The sequence below is a fragment of the Larimichthys crocea genome, chromosome XVIII (genome assembly GCF_000972845.2).
Source record: "Larimichthys crocea isolate SSNF chromosome XVIII, L_crocea_2.0, whole genome shotgun sequence".
Taxonomy (NCBI): domain Eukaryota; kingdom Metazoa; phylum Chordata; class Actinopteri; family Sciaenidae; genus Larimichthys; species Larimichthys crocea.
Genome location: NC_040028.1, coordinates 15322675 through 15341730, shown reverse-complemented (window position 1 = coordinate 15341730; position 19056 = coordinate 15322675). Strand labels below are relative to the sequence as shown.

The window sequence follows — 19056 nt, the reverse complement described above, 5'->3', positions numbered from 1 at the left end:
TTATAACTTGAGTGGAGGTTGGAGGATTATTGTGTCGCACACTGTTAGTTACATTTCTCCTTTCTTACGTTCTGCACTAAATCAACACTGCCAATTTGCTGTATTACTTTTGTACATATATTTGATTTACTATTGCTATTTTGATATTTATCATGTATAGTTTGTTCTTTATAGTTTATAAAAATGTATCATTATTATTATTCTTATTATTTTATTATTTTATTATTTTATTATTATTGAAGGCAGACCACTTGCCGTAAATCACCAGTAGGTGGCGGTAAACGCTTCCAGCTCCACACACACACACACACACACTGACACTGACCGGCCGGTGGATGACCCGGATGTTGATATGACATTAGAAACTCGTAATTTCCCCGAGCCTGGTGGCTTCAATGAAGAGTAGTTAGCAAAAAAAATTAAGGTCTTCATAATTAATTAACCAGATGCCGAGAAAAATATCTTAAAGCGTTGTCTGAAATATTTAATTTAAGCGTCTTTAACCATGTCTCAGGAGGGATATCAGCCAGCAGCGATGAGCTCCGCCGACCCCAGGTCAGTCTGTTTGAATCTCCCATTTAACCGTTAACGTCAACGTCAACGTTACGTACTGTCAACCGTTAACGGTCAACGGTTGACAGTTGACAGTATTAACTGTTAAATGTGAAATATATCGATAATGGTTATGAAAATAAAATTTCACACGTTTAAAATGTCACCTTTTAAAGTTCTACATCAATTTTAGAGATGAGTTTGTTAGCGGGTGTTTTTTTTATTTTTATTTTATTTTTGACAGTTGACAGTTTATTTTTTCCGTTTGTTAACTGATAAATTAGATTAATTTGTTTTATTATTTGTATTCTGTTTTATATCTGTCATTAAAAAAAGAGCCTGGTGTTATTAACCCCTTGAAATAGACTCTGTCAGATAAAAAAACAAATAAAAACTTTTAATTAATTCATATGCGCGTCGGTGAGCTACGTGATTAGCCTAGCTGTGCTAACGTTTTAAAACATGTCGGTTTGTGTCTCGACGTCAAGAGGTGACGTTCAAGCTCAAACCTGCAGGATAATTTATCAGCACGATATGTAGTTCAGTCAAATAAATCAAGTTAAATGACCCGAACAGAAAACGATACAAGCTTTTACAGCGTTTAGCTGTAGTTAGCTCAGGTGTGTCAGCTAGCTCCAGCTCCAGCTGATGTCACAAGATGTAATTATTATATTTGGGACTGATATCAAAGAAGTAAAACGTGTCTGTGATTTTATAAAACAGATTAGTGTCTGTTTGTTGTTAGGAAAACACACCTTCACCCTGAAAAGTGCATTTAATGTCATGCATTGTTAAAAAAACAGTCCTTAAATGCTGCACTTGATTTGTTTTGGTGTCTTAAATCAACTTTCTTTGCAGGTTTTGTTGTCTGAATGATTTCCTGTGAGTGAGACACAGGGTCAGGCATGTGTGCCTTGAGGTCAGGGTTAGATCGACTTCTTGTCCATGAAATACAGAGCAGCAGTATGTTTAGGAAAGCCACCACGGGAGCTGCAGTAGTCTGTAGGAGGATTTGGCTTGGGGGAAACAAACCTAGGGTGGCTTGGTTTAAGTCCAAGCATGGATCAAATATGCAGGTGGTGCCAGTTCACTCCTGGGCACTGCTGAGGTGCCTTTGAGCAAGGTACCAAACCCCCTAACTGCTCCCAGGGTGCTGCGCATCACTCCACCACCTCTCCACATTTGCATGTCTATGAGCTGTTTGTGTGTGTGTTTGTATTTTGGGCCTATATATGTGAAAAAGTGTTTGCCCCCTTCCTGATTTCTTACTTTTTTTTGCATATTTATCACACTTAAATGTTTTAAGATCATCAAATAAATGTTAATATGACAAAGATACCCAAGTAAATATAAATGCAGTTTTTAAATGATGATTTCATTTATTAAGAGGAATAATTCCAAACCTACCTGGCCCTGTGTGAAAAAGTATTGCCCCCCTTGTTAAATCAGAACTACTGTGATAAAACACATTTTTTTTGATGATCTGAAACATTTAAGTGTGACAAACATGCAAAACATAAGAATCAGGAAGGGGGCAAACACTTTTTCACACAACTGTATGTATAACAAGAGTTTCCCCTTGCAGATCAATAAGTATCATTACTACGGTAGCCGAGGTCAGGGATAGGACTTTCTGACTCTCTAGACACAGTGAAGAAGCTGTCAGAATTGGAGAAAATGTTGGACTACTGAGGCTAAACATGTATTATTTGTGACTAATGAACAATAGACGAGCCAGAGAGAACAGCTTCTTCACATTCTCCTTCAACTTCTGTGCGCTTTTTCGTCTGACTGAACTGTCCATTGACGAGTAGGAGTCACAACAAGCGGTGAGAAAAGAGAGTAAAAACCGTAACGGACAGTAAAAAAGCTGCAGCCAGCTCGCACAGACCTCCTTAATATCATCTTCAGAGTTTCATGTGCTCAGCTGAAATGTGCAAGTGCAGGAGGAGCCGGGGGAAAGCAGAGGCGTTTCTTGTGGTTACTAAAGTGCAAGGCCTCACATTTCATATGTGTTTAATATACTGAATAGTGGTGCACATTAATAGCAGCTGTATACTCCAGTCCTCCAGAAACTCCACTGGCTCCCAGTCCCACAGCATATTCAGTTCAAAATCCTCCTCCTCACACACAAAGCCCTCCATAACCAGGCCCCTTCCTACCTCACTGACTTGCTCCATCGCCACAATCCATCCCGCAGCCTCCGTTCATCTGATGCTAACCTCCTGACTCCTCCATCTAGGACCAAACACTGAACCTGGGGCGACAGAGACTTCTCTGCAGCTGCCCCCTCCCTCTGGAACTCTCTCCCCAAACACATCCATGACTGTACTGACTTGCCCACCTTCAAATCTCTGACAAAAACACACCTTTTGCTTTTAATGTTTAATGTCTAATGTGTTTTTAGTGTACTATCTTATATTGTCTTGATGATTTGATGTTCTTCTTTGTAGAGTGTCTTTGAGTACCATGAAAAGCGCTTTTAAATAAAATGTATTATTATTATTATTATTAATAATAATATTATGAGGCAGACACTTGCCGTAAATCACCAGTAGGTGGCGGTAAACGCTTCCAGCTCCACACACACACACACACACTGACACTGACCGGCCGGTGGATGACCCGGATGTTGATATGACATTATAAACTCGGTAATTTCCCCGAGCCTGGTGGCTTCAATGAAGAGTAGTTAGCAAAAAAAATTAAGGTCTTCATAATTCATTAACCAGATGCCGAGAAAAATATCTTAAAGCGTTGTCTGAAATATTTAATTTAAGCGTCTTTAACCATGTCTCAGGAGGGATATCAGCCAGCAGCGATGAGCTCCGCCGACCCCAGGTCAGTCCGTTTGAATCTCTCATTTAACCGTTAACGGTCAACTGTCAACCGTTAACGGTCAACGGTTGACAGTTGACAGTATTTAACTGTTAAATGTTGAAATATATCGATTATGGTTATGATAAAATAAAAGTTTCACACGTTTAAAATGTCACCTTTTTAAAGTTCTACATCAATTTTAGAGATGAGTTCTGTTAGCGGGTGTTTTTTTAATTTTTATTTTTATTTTTGACAGTTGACAGTTTATTTTTCCGTTTGTTAACTGATAGATTAGATTAAATTGTGTTTTATTATTGTATTCTGTTTTATATCTGTCATTAAAAAAAAAGAGCCTGGTGTTATTTAACCCTCGAAATAGACTCTGTCAGATAAAAAAAACAAATAAAAATACTTTTAATTAATTCATATGCGCGTCGGTGAGCTACGTGATTAGCCTAGCTGTGCTAACGTTTAAAACATGTCCGTTTGTGTCTCGACGTCAAGAGGTGACGTTCAAGCTCAAACCTGCAGGATAATTATCAGCACGGATATGTAGTTCAGTCAAATAAATCAAGTTAAAATGACCCGAACAGAAAACGATACAAGCTTTTACAGCGTTTAGCTGTAGTTAGCTCAGGTGTGTCAGCTAGCTCCAGCTCCAGCTGATGTCACAGTGAGATGTAATTATTATAATATGGGACTGATATCAAAGAAGTAAAACGTGTCTGATGATTTATTAAAACAGATTAGTGTCTGTTTGTTGTTAGGAAAACACACCTTCACCCTGAAAAGTGCATTTAATGTCACTGCATTGTTAAAAAACAGTCCTTAAATGCTGCACTTGATTTGTTTTGGTGTCTTAAATCAACTTTCTTTGCAGGTTTTGTTGTCTTAATGATTTCCTGTGAGTGTGACACAGGGTCAGGCATGTGTGCCTTGAGGTCAGGGTTAGATCTGACTTCTTCTCCATGAAATACAGAGCAGCAGTATGTTTATGTTTAGGAAAGCCACCACGGGAGCTGCAGTAGTCTGTAGGAGGATTTGGCTTGGGGGAAACAAACGTAGGGTGGCTTGGTTTAAGTCCAGCATGGATCAAAATATGCAGGTGGTGCCAGTTCACCTCCTGGGCACTGCTGAGGTGCCTTTGAGCAAGGTACCAAACCCCCTAACTGCTCCCAGGGTGCTGCGCATCACTCCACCACCTCTCCACATTTGCATGTATGTGAGCCCTGTTTGTGTGTGTTTGTATTTTGGGCCTATATATGTGAAAAAGTGTTTGCCCCCTTCCTGATTTCTTACTTTTTTTTGCATATTTATCACACTTAAATGTTTTAAGATCATCAAATAAATGTTAATATTAGACAAAGATAACCCAAGTAAATATAAAATGCAGTTTTTAAATGATGATTTCATTTATTAAGAGGAATAAGCTATCCAAACCTACCTGGCCCTTTGTGAAAAAGTAATTGCCCCCCCTTGTTAAATCATGAACTAACTGTGATAAAACACATTTTTTTGATGATCTGAAACATTTAAGTGTGACAAACATGCAAACAATAAGAAATCAGGAAGGGGGCAAACACTTTTTCACACAACTGTATGTATAACAAGAGTTTCCCCTTGCAGATCAATAAAGTATCATTACTACGGTAGCCAAGGTCAGAGGATAGGACTTTCTCACTCTCTAGACACAGTGAAGAAGCCTGTGCAGAATTGGAGAACAATGTTGGACTACTGAGGCTAAACATGTATTATTTGTAGACTAATGAACAATAGACGAGCCAGAGAGGACAGCTTCTTCACATTCTCCTTCAACTTCTGTGCGCTTTCTCGTCTGACTGAACTGTCCATTGACGAGTAGGAGTCACAACAAGCGGTGAGAAAAGAGAGTAAAAACCGTAAACGGACAGTAAAAAGCTGCAGCCAGCTCGCACAGACCTCCGTTAATATCATCTTCAGAGTTTCATGTGCTCAGCTGAAATGTGCAAGTGCAGGAGGAGCCGGGGGGAAAGCAGAGGCGTTTCTGTGGTTACTAAAGTGCAAGGCTCACATTTCATATGTGGTTTAATATAACTGAATAGTGGTTGCACATTAATAGCAGCCTGTATATCAGACGGCAGACACGGCACTCGCTGCTACAGTTCGTACATGTTAAACTTGTTCTCACCGGCTCCTTAAATTTAAATTTATAAACTTCACGTGTTGTCTCTATTTTAAACATTACAGCGTGATAAACTGTGGAATAATACATATAATGTATTATAATGTGCAGAAAAGGTTTAAATAGGAGCCCCTCCTAAACACTTGTCAAGTCTGTGAATTGATTTATCGGATTGCTTTGTACAAGAGCTCTGTATTTCTTCTGGTCACTGAGTGGATGTCGACAATAAACTCAGACGTTTATAGGGTATTGTGACTGTTTGATGAGGTGGCGGTGATAAATGGTGATAAATCTCGCTGCCTCTGATGCTGTTGATGCATCGTGTTCAGGCAGTAGTTTTTGTGTCAGCAATCTTTGGATTTATCAGAAAGGATTTAAACACTAATGTCACAGTCCATTACTTATGCTAATAAACTGCTAATATCTGAGGAAAAATATGTCTTATTCTCCATCTAAATACTCTTAAAATGGAAGTATTGACTTATCTTTTAGTTATTTTCCCTGTAAATTAGTTCTACTGTTTGCTTTTATTATTTCTGGTCTATAAACTATCCTAAACGTGTGGCAACAGCCCAGCTAATTAGGTCCTGATTAACTCTTTTCATATGCTTGTTTTTAATACATGCAGCTTGAATGCACATGAGTCGCAGAGGCCCAACCCCGGGAAGACGCCGATACAAATCCTGCACGAATACGGCACTAAAAGCGGCAACCTTCCCGTGTACGTGATGGAGAAGGCTGAAGGAGAGGCTCACCAGCCCAGCTTCGTCTTCAGCGTGAAAATCGGAGACGTTAACTGCTCAGGTGAGTCCTGCCCTCCTGCTGTGTTGATAGCTGCCCGTCACTGGATGAAGCCATGGATGATTAGGAAAGAGCACTCGTGCCTGCAGCATGTTATCTGTCTTGTCTGTTTTGTTGTCAGTTGCTGCAGCATCCTCTCAAATATACATCCTCTTTATATATATTTTCATTTTGTTTTTTGTTTTTTAATCAAGGTATGTCACTTCAGGGATAGAACAGTGCAGGTCCAGAGAAGAGGATGAGAACCATTTGCAAAGCTCTCAGTGTTGAGGTGATGAGAAATAATCCAGTCTCTATATTTAACACCTTTCAGACAGATTTGTTTCCACATGTCCTCCTGGGTTAACCTTTAAAACACCTTGTGCGCTTCCAAATTATTGTTTTGTTTTTTTGTTTTTTAGCCATTACTGCGGCTAAGTGACCTCACCTCTCTTTTCATCTGACTGTGAAATAATCTTTAATGTGTTACATAATCTGTAGTTTCGTATCTTGTTTCAGGTCAAGGTCCCAGTAAAAAGGCTGCGAAACACCTGGCTGCAGAGGCCGCACTGGATATTCTGCAGATAGACGCTGGAACAGTGTGAGTAGAGCTGAAATAATTATTTAAATAAAAATGATTCAAAGCCGTTTTTGTCTCATATGATGGTAAACTTTTAGACTATTTTCTAGAATAATTAATAGAGAAAATAATCATTAGCTGAAGCCGTAAGTTGAGTTTGCCAAAGCCTTCTCTTGTATTAGCCTTTTTTAGCAATGCAGTGTTGCAACACGTGCATCAAACTGGTTTACTGACCGTCAGCAGTGACGCTTGATCCGTTGCGGATGTGGTAACTGCTTTCTTCTCTGCTGTAATTCTCAGCATGAGCGTGCCTGTGAAGTCTGAGAGTAACGGCGTTGCAGCGGACACAAACAACCATCCCAACTCGGTGGGGATACTGCAGGTGTGTACATCGTCTTTTTGTTTTGCTGTGAGTGTGCGTGAGTGTGTGTGTGAGCATGTCTTATCTGTGGTTGCATATGGGCAAATCAAGATTTGCTGCCCCAAACCTGAGCTACAACAGATGAACTATGAGTAGGGAAAGCTTGAGCAATCTGTAACAATTGTGTCCACTTTTTGAGCTATAATCGAAAAATGTGACATGCAGTAATACAGTAGCTGTATGTCTTGTATTATATGCATAACAAGAATCTTTTTGGCCTCATTCTTATTCATTGATTTCAGGAGTTGGCTTTACAGAGAGGATGGCGTCTTCCTGAATACACAGTTTTAATGGAGGCTGGTCCGCCACACAAGAGAGAGTTCACTGTCACTTGTCGGATGGAGTCCCTGTCAGAGAAAGGTACGACGGGTGTTTTTTAAAGTGACTCCAGATTTGTCTCATACTTCTCGTTCTTAATGTCTGTCTGATGTCTCGACAGCTGTAGGAAATTCAAAAAAGGCAGCAAAAAAGGCGGCTGCGGAGAAAATGGTGGCAAAGCTTCAAAGTCTGTCAGGCTGTTCTGAAATCACATGGGTACGTCAGATATTTCACAGCTTTGCAACATGACCCAGCTGTCTGGGTTGACAGTCCTTTAATGTGTTACATTTTTTTCAATTTTCCAGACTCCTAAACCGAGTGTTCGATTTGAGAACTTGAGGAACTCATCAGCGGAGAAGATCTCTTTACTGAGAAGAAACCCGCTGAGCATTCCCAACACAGATTACATTCAGATGATGTTGGATCTGTCCAAGGAGCAGGGCTTCGAGGTCACATACTTCGACATCGGTAAGAAAACAAACATGAGTTGCTAAGATACAGGGCACAGTAACGCTGTCCCTTTGAGGCTCAGGCTTATATTACTGGACTAATGATACCCACAGCTGTGGAGAACAAGTATTCAGATCACTGACCGTAAAAAGAGCGGACAGCATATCCGTGACGTCACTTGTAGGTTTCTGAAGAGCGGTCTTGAAACTCAAAATCTGTGGCTCTGGTCACCGCCATGTTGGCAGTCCTGATAAAATGCAGAAAATGACCATTGTCTTGCTTTGTAGACACATTCTGATGAACGATCGCCTCGACGAATACATTACATTTCCAGTTTGAAGCAGCGACAGCAGGAAAAGTTGCACTTATTACAGCTGTAGGAGTGAATCATTGTTTCCTGTGTCACCCTTCTGTGTAGGTAGGCAGTTTAAATGCAGTGCAAGAATGGCAGACCCCACCACTAACATAAAAAGTACTATACAGAGATTTCATGGGTTTAATTTAAATATTCCAGACCACTTAAGGGCTTGATTTCCAGTTTGGAGGACGGGATGAAGCATAATTATCCGAATGAAAAGCACCCAGAGCGAACACTGCATTATTCATTTTTTGCTGGTCGTGTCCTGTTGTAAAGTGCGTGGCTGTATTGTTTTTGCAGACGAGCTGACGGTGAACGGCCAGTACCAGTGCCTGGCAGAGCTGTCCACCTCCCCGGTCACCGTGTGCCACGGCACGGGCATCTCCTGTAGCAACGCTCACAACGACGCAGCACACAGCGCCCTCCAATACATCAAGATCATGGCCGCCTCCAAGTAAAAAGTCAACATTTGCTTCCCCTCTAGTGTCACGTATCTCAACTCATGTCCAGTTATGATGAAGCTGTAGATTGTCCTTCTCTCTAGTCTTCCCGCCCACGGACGGTTATGAAGTTATATTTTTTTATAAATATGTATATCCCAAAAGCACATCATGCGCCGCAATATCTGCATTGACTTGAATCAGGCAGCTTTTAGAGCAGTATCTGAGAGGACAAGCGTTCTCAGTGTTAAGAATCAAATCTAAATTCTGTCTTCAGGATGTACCGTCGTGTTTTACTTGATCAACATATTTAAGCAGATGTACATGTGTAAATGAAGTAGATAACCATAGGAAGTGCTTCCTCGTGACTTTTTTAAATGCATCGTTTGCACTGTCAGTGATTTTATGTCACATTTCTTTCAGTGTCTTTACCTCTTTTTTCTTTTTTTTTTTGTAAAGATGTAGATATTTTCATGTTACAGTTGAGTTTTTATTCCACATATATATTTTTTTTCCCCCCCTGCAGGAGCATATTGAGCTGAATGTCGTCGACAGCCAAGTAGAAGATCTTAAACTTTTAAGTTCACCTCAGAGAAACCCACCTCTGTGAGCAAAAACCACCTGAAAAGGAAAGGGAAGTTTTAAAAAAAAAAAGAAAAAAGAAGAAGAGACTATTATGAATATTTATTTATTTTTTCCTACATCAACTCTTCCATCTGTCAGTATGCAATCTAGAGTACAACCTTTCTAGTTCACTCTCAAAATAGATATATAATGTATTTGTTTTTTGCAGTGTGTGTGCCTCCATTGTATCATGTGAAACCTGTATCAAATAAAACCCGGTGGAGAGCAACACGACAACACATGTATGAACCGTGAAATAAACACTAAATGGTAACGAGTGTCGGTTTCTGTTCAGTGTCGAGAGAAACGGACTGCTGCGGTTTGCTTCCAGGAGCTGCCGCTGTGTTTATCGAACGAACCGTCTCTCGTGGGAGCCGACCTGCCTGACAGCATGTCAATTCATAAGGCTGCATGTCCTGCTGTATTAGCACAAAGGCAATTACATCAGGTCCTGTGTGCACCGGTCCATTCACTCTTGATTTGTGTGCTTTAGCGGTGAGAAAGAGGCGACATGTCAATCGTACAAGAGGATGTTCGAAATGGATTCAAAGAAAATGTGTAATTCATTGATTTGAATTATTAATGAAGTCCCAGAATTTGGAGGAAAATGTCCTATTGAGATTATTAAATTAGGATCGTGTTCTATAAATGAACTACAGGCCTGTCTTTGTGGTCCGCCTCGATTAAACAAGATACGTTTGTACCAAGAATGAGCACTTTTTTATCAGATAGAATCAGGTCAGCTTCTAATTTAACTTTCTTTGTGTTCAAAGTTGACCAATTTTACCAACATTTATTATTTCATTGGTGTACTTCACATTGATAACCAGTTGGGGTGCTGGCTCACTCCACCAGGGGTATGGCTGCGTCTTGGACCCCCTTTTTACAGGTGTTTGGGTGGATATTGTTGGGAGCTCGGCTTCATTTTCTGTAACCACATATCCTCATCAGGGCCACAGTGGGGCTGGAGCCTATCCCAGCTGACTTTTAGAGTGAGAGGCGGGGTACACCGGTTCACAGGAAACATAGAGACAAACAAACATTGACACTTAAGAGTCACCAAGTAACCTATTAGGTGTGTTTCTGGACTGTGGACCTGAAGAACTCATGTAGACACGGGAAGAACATGCTGCCTTCACACACAGTCATGAAATTTTCTTTAAATGACAGCCCAGGATGGAAAGTGATGTAGCTGACCTCACTGTTACTGCTGTTTTACAACAAGTGACAGACATTTAATAACAGCTGTATTTGCAATGAAATCTGACATGGACAGCAGTAAAAAGGTTTTAAATATGAACCACACACCTCGTCTGTTGAGTTTTACCGTTTTATTAGAACAAGCACTATGTAGCAGCAGTGTACAGTGTTCATGGAAAGATATGTACTTTGTTAAAATTGCACTTTAGAAGGTACCCATCGGGAATTAGAGCTGAAAGAAAGTGAGCTGACACAGTGCTTCGTGATACATGTCAGTCCAAAAAAACAAAACAAAAAAAAACATGAAGAATCCAATTGGAATTTTTTTTTTCTTTTCTTATTTGTGTGTGTAAGGCATCTGCAACATTCATTGGCAGGCTAAGTTGTCTAGACATGCAGGTAGAACAATGGATGAAGAAAGCATGAGGAGGTTTTCATGAGTATTTTTTTTTTCCACTACAGTCTATGATACCAAACACTACGGAAAGCATCGCCTCTGCCTCCTCGCACGCACGACTGCTGTGATTCTTGTTTTTTTTTTTTTTTAACAAAAAAGGAATCAGCTTTCGCCCATCTTCTAAATGTGCTGTATTTACAGTGATCACCAAAAATTGTATTGGTTACAGGTAGCAGAGCAGTGCAGAACCTCTTTTAACACTGCAAGCATTTTACACTCAAGTTTTTTTTCCTCTCTCCTAATGTCAAAGACATCTCAAGCCAAGACATTTTTTTGTCCACAGCTAAATCCTAAACTCTGTCTATCCATATAATTTATCATCTGTAGGCAGGTGGAGACTGGATAATGTGCGGAGCTGTTCATGGCATACCTTCTTGGCATGGGTTCTTATCAGTAGTGTGTTTGTGAGGCATTAATAAATGCATTAAGGCACAGCAAGTGAAACTGACGCTGACGAGTTGTAGCATTTTGTAATCAGAGGAGGGAGGAGGTTAAAAATTAAAAAGCACATTTAAAAAAAGAAAAAAAGTATGAGTGCAAAGCAGTACTACCTTTTTGGTTTGTCGTCTACAGTACCTTATGAACAGTGCACACGATGCGTTTGCTTCACATAGTTTTCATTCTACATATTTATATCCATTCATTTTTCTCCTTCACTGCCCCCCCCTCACCCTGCAGTCCTGGATGAGGGGGGAATCCACGTGTGTGACTGCTTGTGTGTGTGTTGATTTCAATAAAAAAAACAACAAAAAAAAACAAACCCTGTGTTTATATTTTCTTCCTCTGTAACACAAAAAGTGGGGGACTCTCTAGTTCATAAAACATTAAAGCTAATTCGCTTTTGCAATAAAACACACAAACTGCAAATAAGTAAGTGGAGCTTTGCAGAGAAGCTCCGATCGTAGCAGTAAAATCTCCAGGGAATCGGACACGTTTGAGTTCATGTTACTGTGCAGACTTCAAAACATTTGTTGAAATGTTGAAATTCAGAATCCTGAAGCTGCGTTTTCACAGGACGACCTGTAGGTGGCTCTGGTGTTTCAATGAACTGACTGTATGCTTCTGGCTGATTAAGAAAATGTACTTCTGGTTTGATAATTGATTAATAATGTAGGTCATTTATCAATAAAAATGCCAAACAGTTGCTTGTATTGAGAAAAGTTAAGACTTTTCTTTGTTTTATATCATTTTAAATTAAAAGTTTTGGTTGTAAATTTAAGACATGGCTTTGGGCTTTGGTAAACTGATGAGAATTTGTCACTGTTTATTAATTTATTTGAAATAATTGCACATTGGGACGGTGCACATGAGTGTATAGCCTCATACTGGAAAAATCACAAGTGTCTCAGAGGGCTTTACAATCTGTACAAGATCCTTTCTTCCTTTGATTCAGATAAATGACTGATTACTCTTATCCACACCAGTAGAAATGTGGTGCCTACTATATATGGAGGGCGTTACGTGTGTATTTATGTAACCATGTGATTCAGAAGAGCTGGTTTCATGTAACTGTGTTTAAAATTAGACAGAGAGGCAGGGGAGGGCTGGTGAGGCTGAGGTTGTCCCTCTATTAATTCTATCTAAATCACACTGTGAGGAGAAACTGGACTCCACGACATGATCTGAAAAAAGGAAAACATCTGTAAAGGTTGTACGTGTGTCCCCCATCATCATGTCTAAAAACACCAGAACAGGATTTACATTTTAAACCTACGTCTCCTTCCACTGCACGACCAGCTTTGAGAGCTGCTGTTTGGAAAACATCCATTAAATATTCCATCTACGGACGCCATACTTCCTCTGCTGCGGTCAAGATTAATTTTAAATGAGTCGTTTTCCCGAGAGACAGTACTGCTATCATACAGATTCAATCGTATTAAAAAGGCAAAAAATAAATAAATAAAATCTGCCAATTCACATAATGCTATTTCACTAAACTCTTGAGTCCAAGATATTTTATAAAAATACCTCTTTTTCTTTTTCTACAATAATCGATGATATAGTAAATGCGGCTTTATGCCAGTGAAAGCTGCTCTCTAAACATGCACGGTATTTGTAGGTAATCAAAAGGTCTACTTCGTCGACTAGTCTAACCCAAACTGCTGTCAGAAATGAAACGGCTTCACCGGAAAAAAGCGCTAAATCGTGTGTGACGACGTATGGGTGTCTTTTTTTTTTTTTTTTTAAGGCAAGGACATACTCAGAAGTCAAAGGAGCTGAGGAGAGATCTACATAGGAGTGGTACGATTGTTGCCCTGACAACCCAGCTTCGACAAGCACAATGAAGGTGACCCTAAAGGATGTTTCCATGGATGGATGACCGTGTGGCAGCTCCACAGAACCTCGACAGGGTTGCTGGGCATCGAGGCCATCCCTCAGCTCTGCAGTCCATGCACACGGATGTTTTTTTTAAATCATTAACATGTTTCTGTCTAACACCTCATTGTGCATAGGTAACAGCCTTCTTGTCCGCGATGACGATACGATGGACGCGTCCGCTCCGTGTGCTACCACAGGTTCAGTGTATATTCCATGTTGATGAAGCCGGGGTTTTTGCGGAGCTCCCAGTACGTGTTGTTGGAGACCCACCTCTCCCTGTGATTGGCATCAACCACTTTCCTGAAGGAAGAAGAAGAAAAAACAGAGAGGCTGAAGATGGCTGTGGTTGATAAATCCTGAAAGCAACAAGGAGGAAATGTCATGATGAAGAAAAGGAGGCATGATCGGGTGGATTTTATCTAGGACGGTGAACATGCCTGGAGTCAGATGTATAAATGATGCATATGTAATAAATAAATAAATAAAATGTATCACCAGTTTGCACATATAGAGTAATATTTACTAAAAACAAGTGAGCACTGAGAATGTCGTCACCACACGGCGATGAAAGGTGAGAGACTAAATCTAGACATAAAAGATAGTTTTCAAGACAAAGGTGCATTTATAAACCTCATTTTCATTCATTATCTTATGCCTAACATACACAAGAAAACATTTTTTAAAAGACCACAGAGTTTTTATGATTTTGCAAAGGCTGGGGATCTTGCAGGGTCGCTATTCACAAAACTACAACTAACTCTATTCGTTTTTGAGGTCATTTCCCATCCTGCACCTGCTGGAAATTTACGAGAAGAAAAAAAAAAAACTGCTTAACAATGGAGCAGAAATAAAAGCGGCACTTTTGGCCACAGCTGTCCTTGTGTGAGCATTTCGAGGGGTTGCAGCAATTTCTCTACACGTCCGTTCCTTCTTCACTGTCGTAGTACAGATGGGAGGAAATGTTAAAGAGGCACTCTTGCTCACTCCACTAGACCTTTTTCACAGCAGCCACTTTCACATGAAATAGTGTGAACGCAGGTGTTTCCAATGATACTAACTAAGGCTCCGTTCCATTTATTGGAGCAGAGCCTTTTCCAGTGAGCCGACATGTCCCACAGCAGAACCCTGACTCTGTCTGACCTGAACAGAACCTTAATGTTCTTGTGCCTCCCAAGAAGTCCCTCTAAGTTAATACTACCAATAATACCAGTCGCTTCCTTTCTGATAGTGCTACAAAGTATTGATAGCTGACACTGGATTAAACGTGATGCACTGCATCTTTGCATGAGCACAGACTAAAAACCTCTGATAACATTTGATTGACATGTCTGATTTTTTATCGGAATGATGAACTTAAGGCAGGTAGGACTGAGTTTTGTGACCACCTTACACCAACTCCAGGAAATGGAAATGTATTTGACTTTATGACTTTATTTGCATGGTTATGATTCTTTCATTTTATCCTTTATTGTAAATGTTGCTGCAACTGTTGAACCGTGTCCTTACAAATATGAGGTTCTTGCCCTGGTAACGTGTGGCAGTATGCACTTAAGTCACAGATTGCTGAACAGGCAGAAGTACTGGTATGGAAACAAATGATTAAGAGCTCGTCTATGTCCATCTATGGCTAAAAGACACTCAGTCCAGAACCATGTGTATGCATAACTTCACAAATCATATTTCTGTCCTGGTCTGTGTGCTTACTTGAAGAAGCGCGGCTCCTGTTTGACGTCGTTCTCCTCTTTCCACTTCCTCCTGGTTCTCTGCAGGTCCTCAATACGCTGCTTCTCTGACGATGCCATCTCCAGGTTTCCCTCCTCCAGATGCCTGCGTGACCCAAACATCACACTTCAGTAAACACATCAGACGGTCGTACAAAATACTGAAGCAACACATGCATGTCTGCACTCATCAAGCACAATTATAGAATCAGATTAACTGATGTTGCATCTTGTAGCTGTTTTTCACAATCAGTGGCAGCAGTATACAGGCGCCTGTACCTTTGATCGGGTCTGAATCGGGCATCTGTTCGAGGCAGGACATCTTTTAACTCGGGGCAGAGCTCGTTCAGTTCAATGGCAAACCTGGTGAAGCCATAATACAGCTCATAGTCTGTGGGCATGGAGCCTGACAAAGAAAGACAGAACACAAACCAAAAACTTCAAATCTAAAAATCAGTTCATCGTTAACTTTCCTGCCATTTCTGTATTTTACACCAAGAACCCAAAGAACCAAAGAAGCAAAGAAGCAGTGCCTACCCGGCCTCCAGACGCATTTGGCAGAAGGTGGGACACCACAGTAAAGGCCCTCGTGCCATTTTCCAAACAACCTGTGGATCACTTTCCCTTCTTGATCCATCACAAATCCTTGAACCTCATTCACATTCGAACTCCAGTAGTTTCCCTGAAAGACAAATACCACATTGCATTTATAGTAAAGAGGCAAATCTCACATCAAAATACACAGCAAATCATAGTTCTCGATGTGTCACCTTGACAAAGGTAAGTTTGCAGAGGCAGGCACTGCTCTTTGTGTTTCTGATGGTGATCTCCCCGTAGTGTTCGATCCACCGTCGTCCACTGAGGATGTTGTGTACACAGGTGGTGACTTTGTTCCATTCATAGTGATCTCCAAACCTAGAAATACATGATAACAGAAGACCGGGCTTGATGTGCTGCTACAACGCCATGAATGTACAACAATGTTCTTCAGTTCTGAAGTTCGCTGTATTTTTCAATAGGACAAATCCTGATCTAGTTTGATTCAGCAGTCCCAGATTTTCAGCATCTGTGTCTAAATGATTTTGGTGGTTAAAAATAGTGTTGCACTCCTCCCCAAACCTCCCCATCAGGGGTATTATTCATGGGTTGGAACTCCTTATAGATTCATCTGGCCCACATGAGCGCATGGATGGATAACGCATTTGTATTTACAGTTACTGAGCAGGCAGAAAAGACCTTGATGTCTTTGTACAGGACATAATGAAGGATATAAATGTTAAGTTTTGACCCAGTTGACCAACCGAATGAAATTTCAGCTCGGTCACACTTTTAATGATCAGTTTAAATAAGTCTGGTCGGGGTTAATGAGTCATTTCTATCCTGAAATACTACGAATAGCATTACTGCAATATTTTATATGTTTTATATAAAAAATTGAATCAAACATTGACTAAAAAACACTGAAATATTTAAGTAAATGTATGTGTTGGACACTGAGCGCCTGCTTCTCACAGCACATTCATGTCAGATGGGATGGCTGGTCGAGATCACGTGATCTGACAGCTCCAGATGCTTGTACGATCGCAGAGTTAGTCGCGTGAGAGTTGGAAATACGTTCACTACGTTTCCATTAAATCTGTGTTTAATTCTCTCTGACGTGACTTGAATACAGCATCGGTACCATTTGCTGGCTGAGATGATTTAAGGCTTCGATTGTGGTTTTAGGTTTAATCGCTGAACAAAGCAGCTGGATCAAAGTTACCTGGGAATCATGAGATTCACGCTCCCGATTGGTAAAATCTCCATCGATTTCCCCCAGAACTTGTTTTTCCATCTCACGTCTGAAAAGCAAATCAGTGAAAAAACACCAGAAATGAAAAGACACAAAGCTCCCGGTAACATTAACTCACAAAATAACGAGAGAGACTCCCAACAGTGCAAAGCTGGCAGTCGACAGGAATACTGAACCCCTTCACTAATTAGGTGTGTTACCTACCTTGCCAGAAGGTGAAGTTCTTAGACTCACAGTGGCAGGCGGAGATGGGAGGGTGGTGGCTCACCTTTGAGAACAGATCAAATAAAAACAGTCTGACAGCTGTTGTTGTTGAGATTTTGCATCATATTCACCTCCATCAGCGTCCAAACAGAGGACACATGATGGACTACAGGACGTGCACGCACTGTGACTTATTGTAGAGCTGAAACAAGTGGTTAACTTACCGATTTTATCAATAATAAATAGAAAATGTATCTATTTTGATAATTGATTAACTATTTAAGTACTTTTCAAACAAAAATACAGAAAATCGGCACCTGAAATCTTTTGAGTTTTGACAGTAGGTCGGACAAAACAAGCTTTTAAAATATGTTTTTCTGACATTTTATCCACCAAGAAATGACTCAATTAGTCAAGAAAATAATCAGCAGACTACGCATTAACAAAAATAATCATTATTTAGAGCTCTAGATTGCTTCATATTTATATTTTTAAGTTACAAGTGAGGATAAGTTGCAAATGAAGTGCAAATTAGACAAATATTGGTAGTATTGAAGCTCAGGTGGAAAAGCGTGTCCTCTAGGGTTACCATGTTGATTCCCGGCTCCCCGAGCCCATGGGCAAGACACTAAACCCCAAAAACTGCTCCTGACAGCTGTGCTATTGGTGTGTGTGTGTGTGTGAACTGTGAGTATTATAATGAGCAGCGTTGATAGGAAGCACTCTTGGTGAGTATTTGGCACCTTGCATGGCGGCCTCTGCCATCAGTGTGTGAATGTGACACATTTTGTTAAGTGCTTTGAACGCTTAGAAACCAGAAATAACAGCTGTTCCAAGGTCAGGACTGTTTCCAGGGTCAACCTTTAAGCCAACATTGTTAATAAATCCTTTTTTAAATAATCTACAATCTGAAGCTGCTGATGAAGATTGTGTGATATGATGGAAAGAGGTTGGGGAAGACTGTTTCAGTATCTCAGATGCCAATATAATGACTGTATATTCAAGATAATGCTTCTCTCTAAAAGGCTTACCTGCTCCGAGAAAAAACAGAAGCCCTTGTCTTCCCGAATACATTCATAAGTCTCTCCGAGCAACGGGTTGAATGGCTTACTTCCTGCTCTGTAGTAAGTGGATGAGTAGCCTGAGATGGCAAAAGCAGCGACCAGAACCTGTCAAGAGTCAACAGCCCAACATCAGAAGGTTTGTATAAGCGGGCTTTGTCCCGGATAAGCAGAGCATTAGCATGCAGCGGGCACTATCAAAAGGACAGAAGACAGATAAAAATAGAAGGATCCAAGGTCAGCAGCTGCCTCGCAGACATGACTGAACAAGGCTATTTATGTTGGCTTGTGACTGGCAATGTCACCTCACATAGCAAACAAATACAGGTATGAGACACAGAAATGTGGCAGGAATTTAAAATGTGCGTCTGAAAGTCAACTTGAGCTCGAGTGCTTCTCTTTACCATGCGTTCAAAGGGATCCTCGGTCTCGGCGGCCTTATCCAGCAGCTCGCTGTACTCCAGCTCTTCACACATGCGCTGCAGGGTGTTGAGGGGTTCATTGAGCTCCACAGGCATGGACACTTTGGACAAGTCCTTGCCGATGTTGTTTCTCAGGATGTTCCAGAGGTTGATGTTGCTGGTGTCAGGACACGGCGCCGGCAGGCACGTGCGCCGCCCGTTACGGAAGGCACTGCCAGCAAAGTCTCCGTTGGCCACTGGGAAGTGAACACCACATCATTAACAATGTACACGATAAAGTACCTGTCGCTGCTCTTCTTGGCAGTGTTATAGTTAAGACAGGCTACGCCGAGACCAAGACCAGAGTGTATCAAGACCGAGACAAGACCAAGATTTT

General features: G+C 40.8%; 2 protein-coding genes across 7 annotated transcripts in view; one reads left to right on the top strand and one right to left on the bottom strand.

Moving 5' to 3' along the window:
- Nucleotides 1-443: 443 nt before the first annotated feature.
- Nucleotides 444-9774, top strand: prkra (protein kinase, interferon-inducible double stranded RNA dependent activator). 3 transcript variants are annotated; one of them, XM_027290986.1, is made up of 9 exons: nucleotides 444-555; nucleotides 6162-6337; nucleotides 6833-6914; nucleotides 7194-7275; nucleotides 7557-7674; nucleotides 7754-7848; nucleotides 7938-8100; nucleotides 8741-8894; nucleotides 9407-9774. In XM_027290986.1, the coding sequence occupies exons 1-9, from the start codon at nucleotides 506-508 to the stop codon at nucleotides 9420-9422; spliced, it is 936 nt and encodes a 311-aa protein (XP_027146787.1). In that variant the 5' UTR covers nucleotides 444-505; the 3' UTR covers nucleotides 9423-9774. The 3 variants fall into 3 exon arrangements, with proteins under 3 accessions (XP_027146787.1, XP_010736065.1, XP_027146788.1); XM_010737763.3 differs by lacking the exon at nucleotides 444-555 and adding an exon at nucleotides 3161-3393; XM_027290987.1 differs by lacking the exons at nucleotides 444-555; nucleotides 9407-9774 and adding an exon at nucleotides 3161-3393 and having other exon boundaries at nucleotides 8741-9019.
- Nucleotides 9775-10820: 1046 nt separating this feature from the next.
- Nucleotides 10821-19056, bottom strand: part of osbpl6 (oxysterol binding protein-like 6) — a 38318-nt gene continuing 30082 nt past the window's right edge. For all 4 annotated transcript variants that reach the window (XM_019274203.2, XM_019274205.2, XM_019274204.2 and 1 more), the window contains 9 exons: nucleotides 18663-18916; nucleotides 18229-18366; nucleotides 17198-17261; nucleotides 16964-17042; nucleotides 15972-16116; nucleotides 15739-15883; nucleotides 15481-15607; nucleotides 15185-15307; nucleotides 10821-13780 (listed from right to left, as the gene is read on the bottom strand). In XM_019274203.2, coding sequence (XP_019129748.1) covers nucleotides 13669-13780; nucleotides 15185-15307; nucleotides 15481-15607; nucleotides 15739-15883; nucleotides 15972-16116; nucleotides 16964-17042; nucleotides 17198-17261; nucleotides 18229-18366; nucleotides 18663-18916 — 1187 coding nt within the window. In that variant the 3' untranslated portion in view covers nucleotides 10821-13668. The remainder of the gene's footprint in view (nucleotides 13781-15184; nucleotides 15308-15480; nucleotides 15608-15738; nucleotides 15884-15971; nucleotides 16117-16963; nucleotides 17043-17197; nucleotides 17262-18228; nucleotides 18367-18662; nucleotides 18917-19056) is intronic.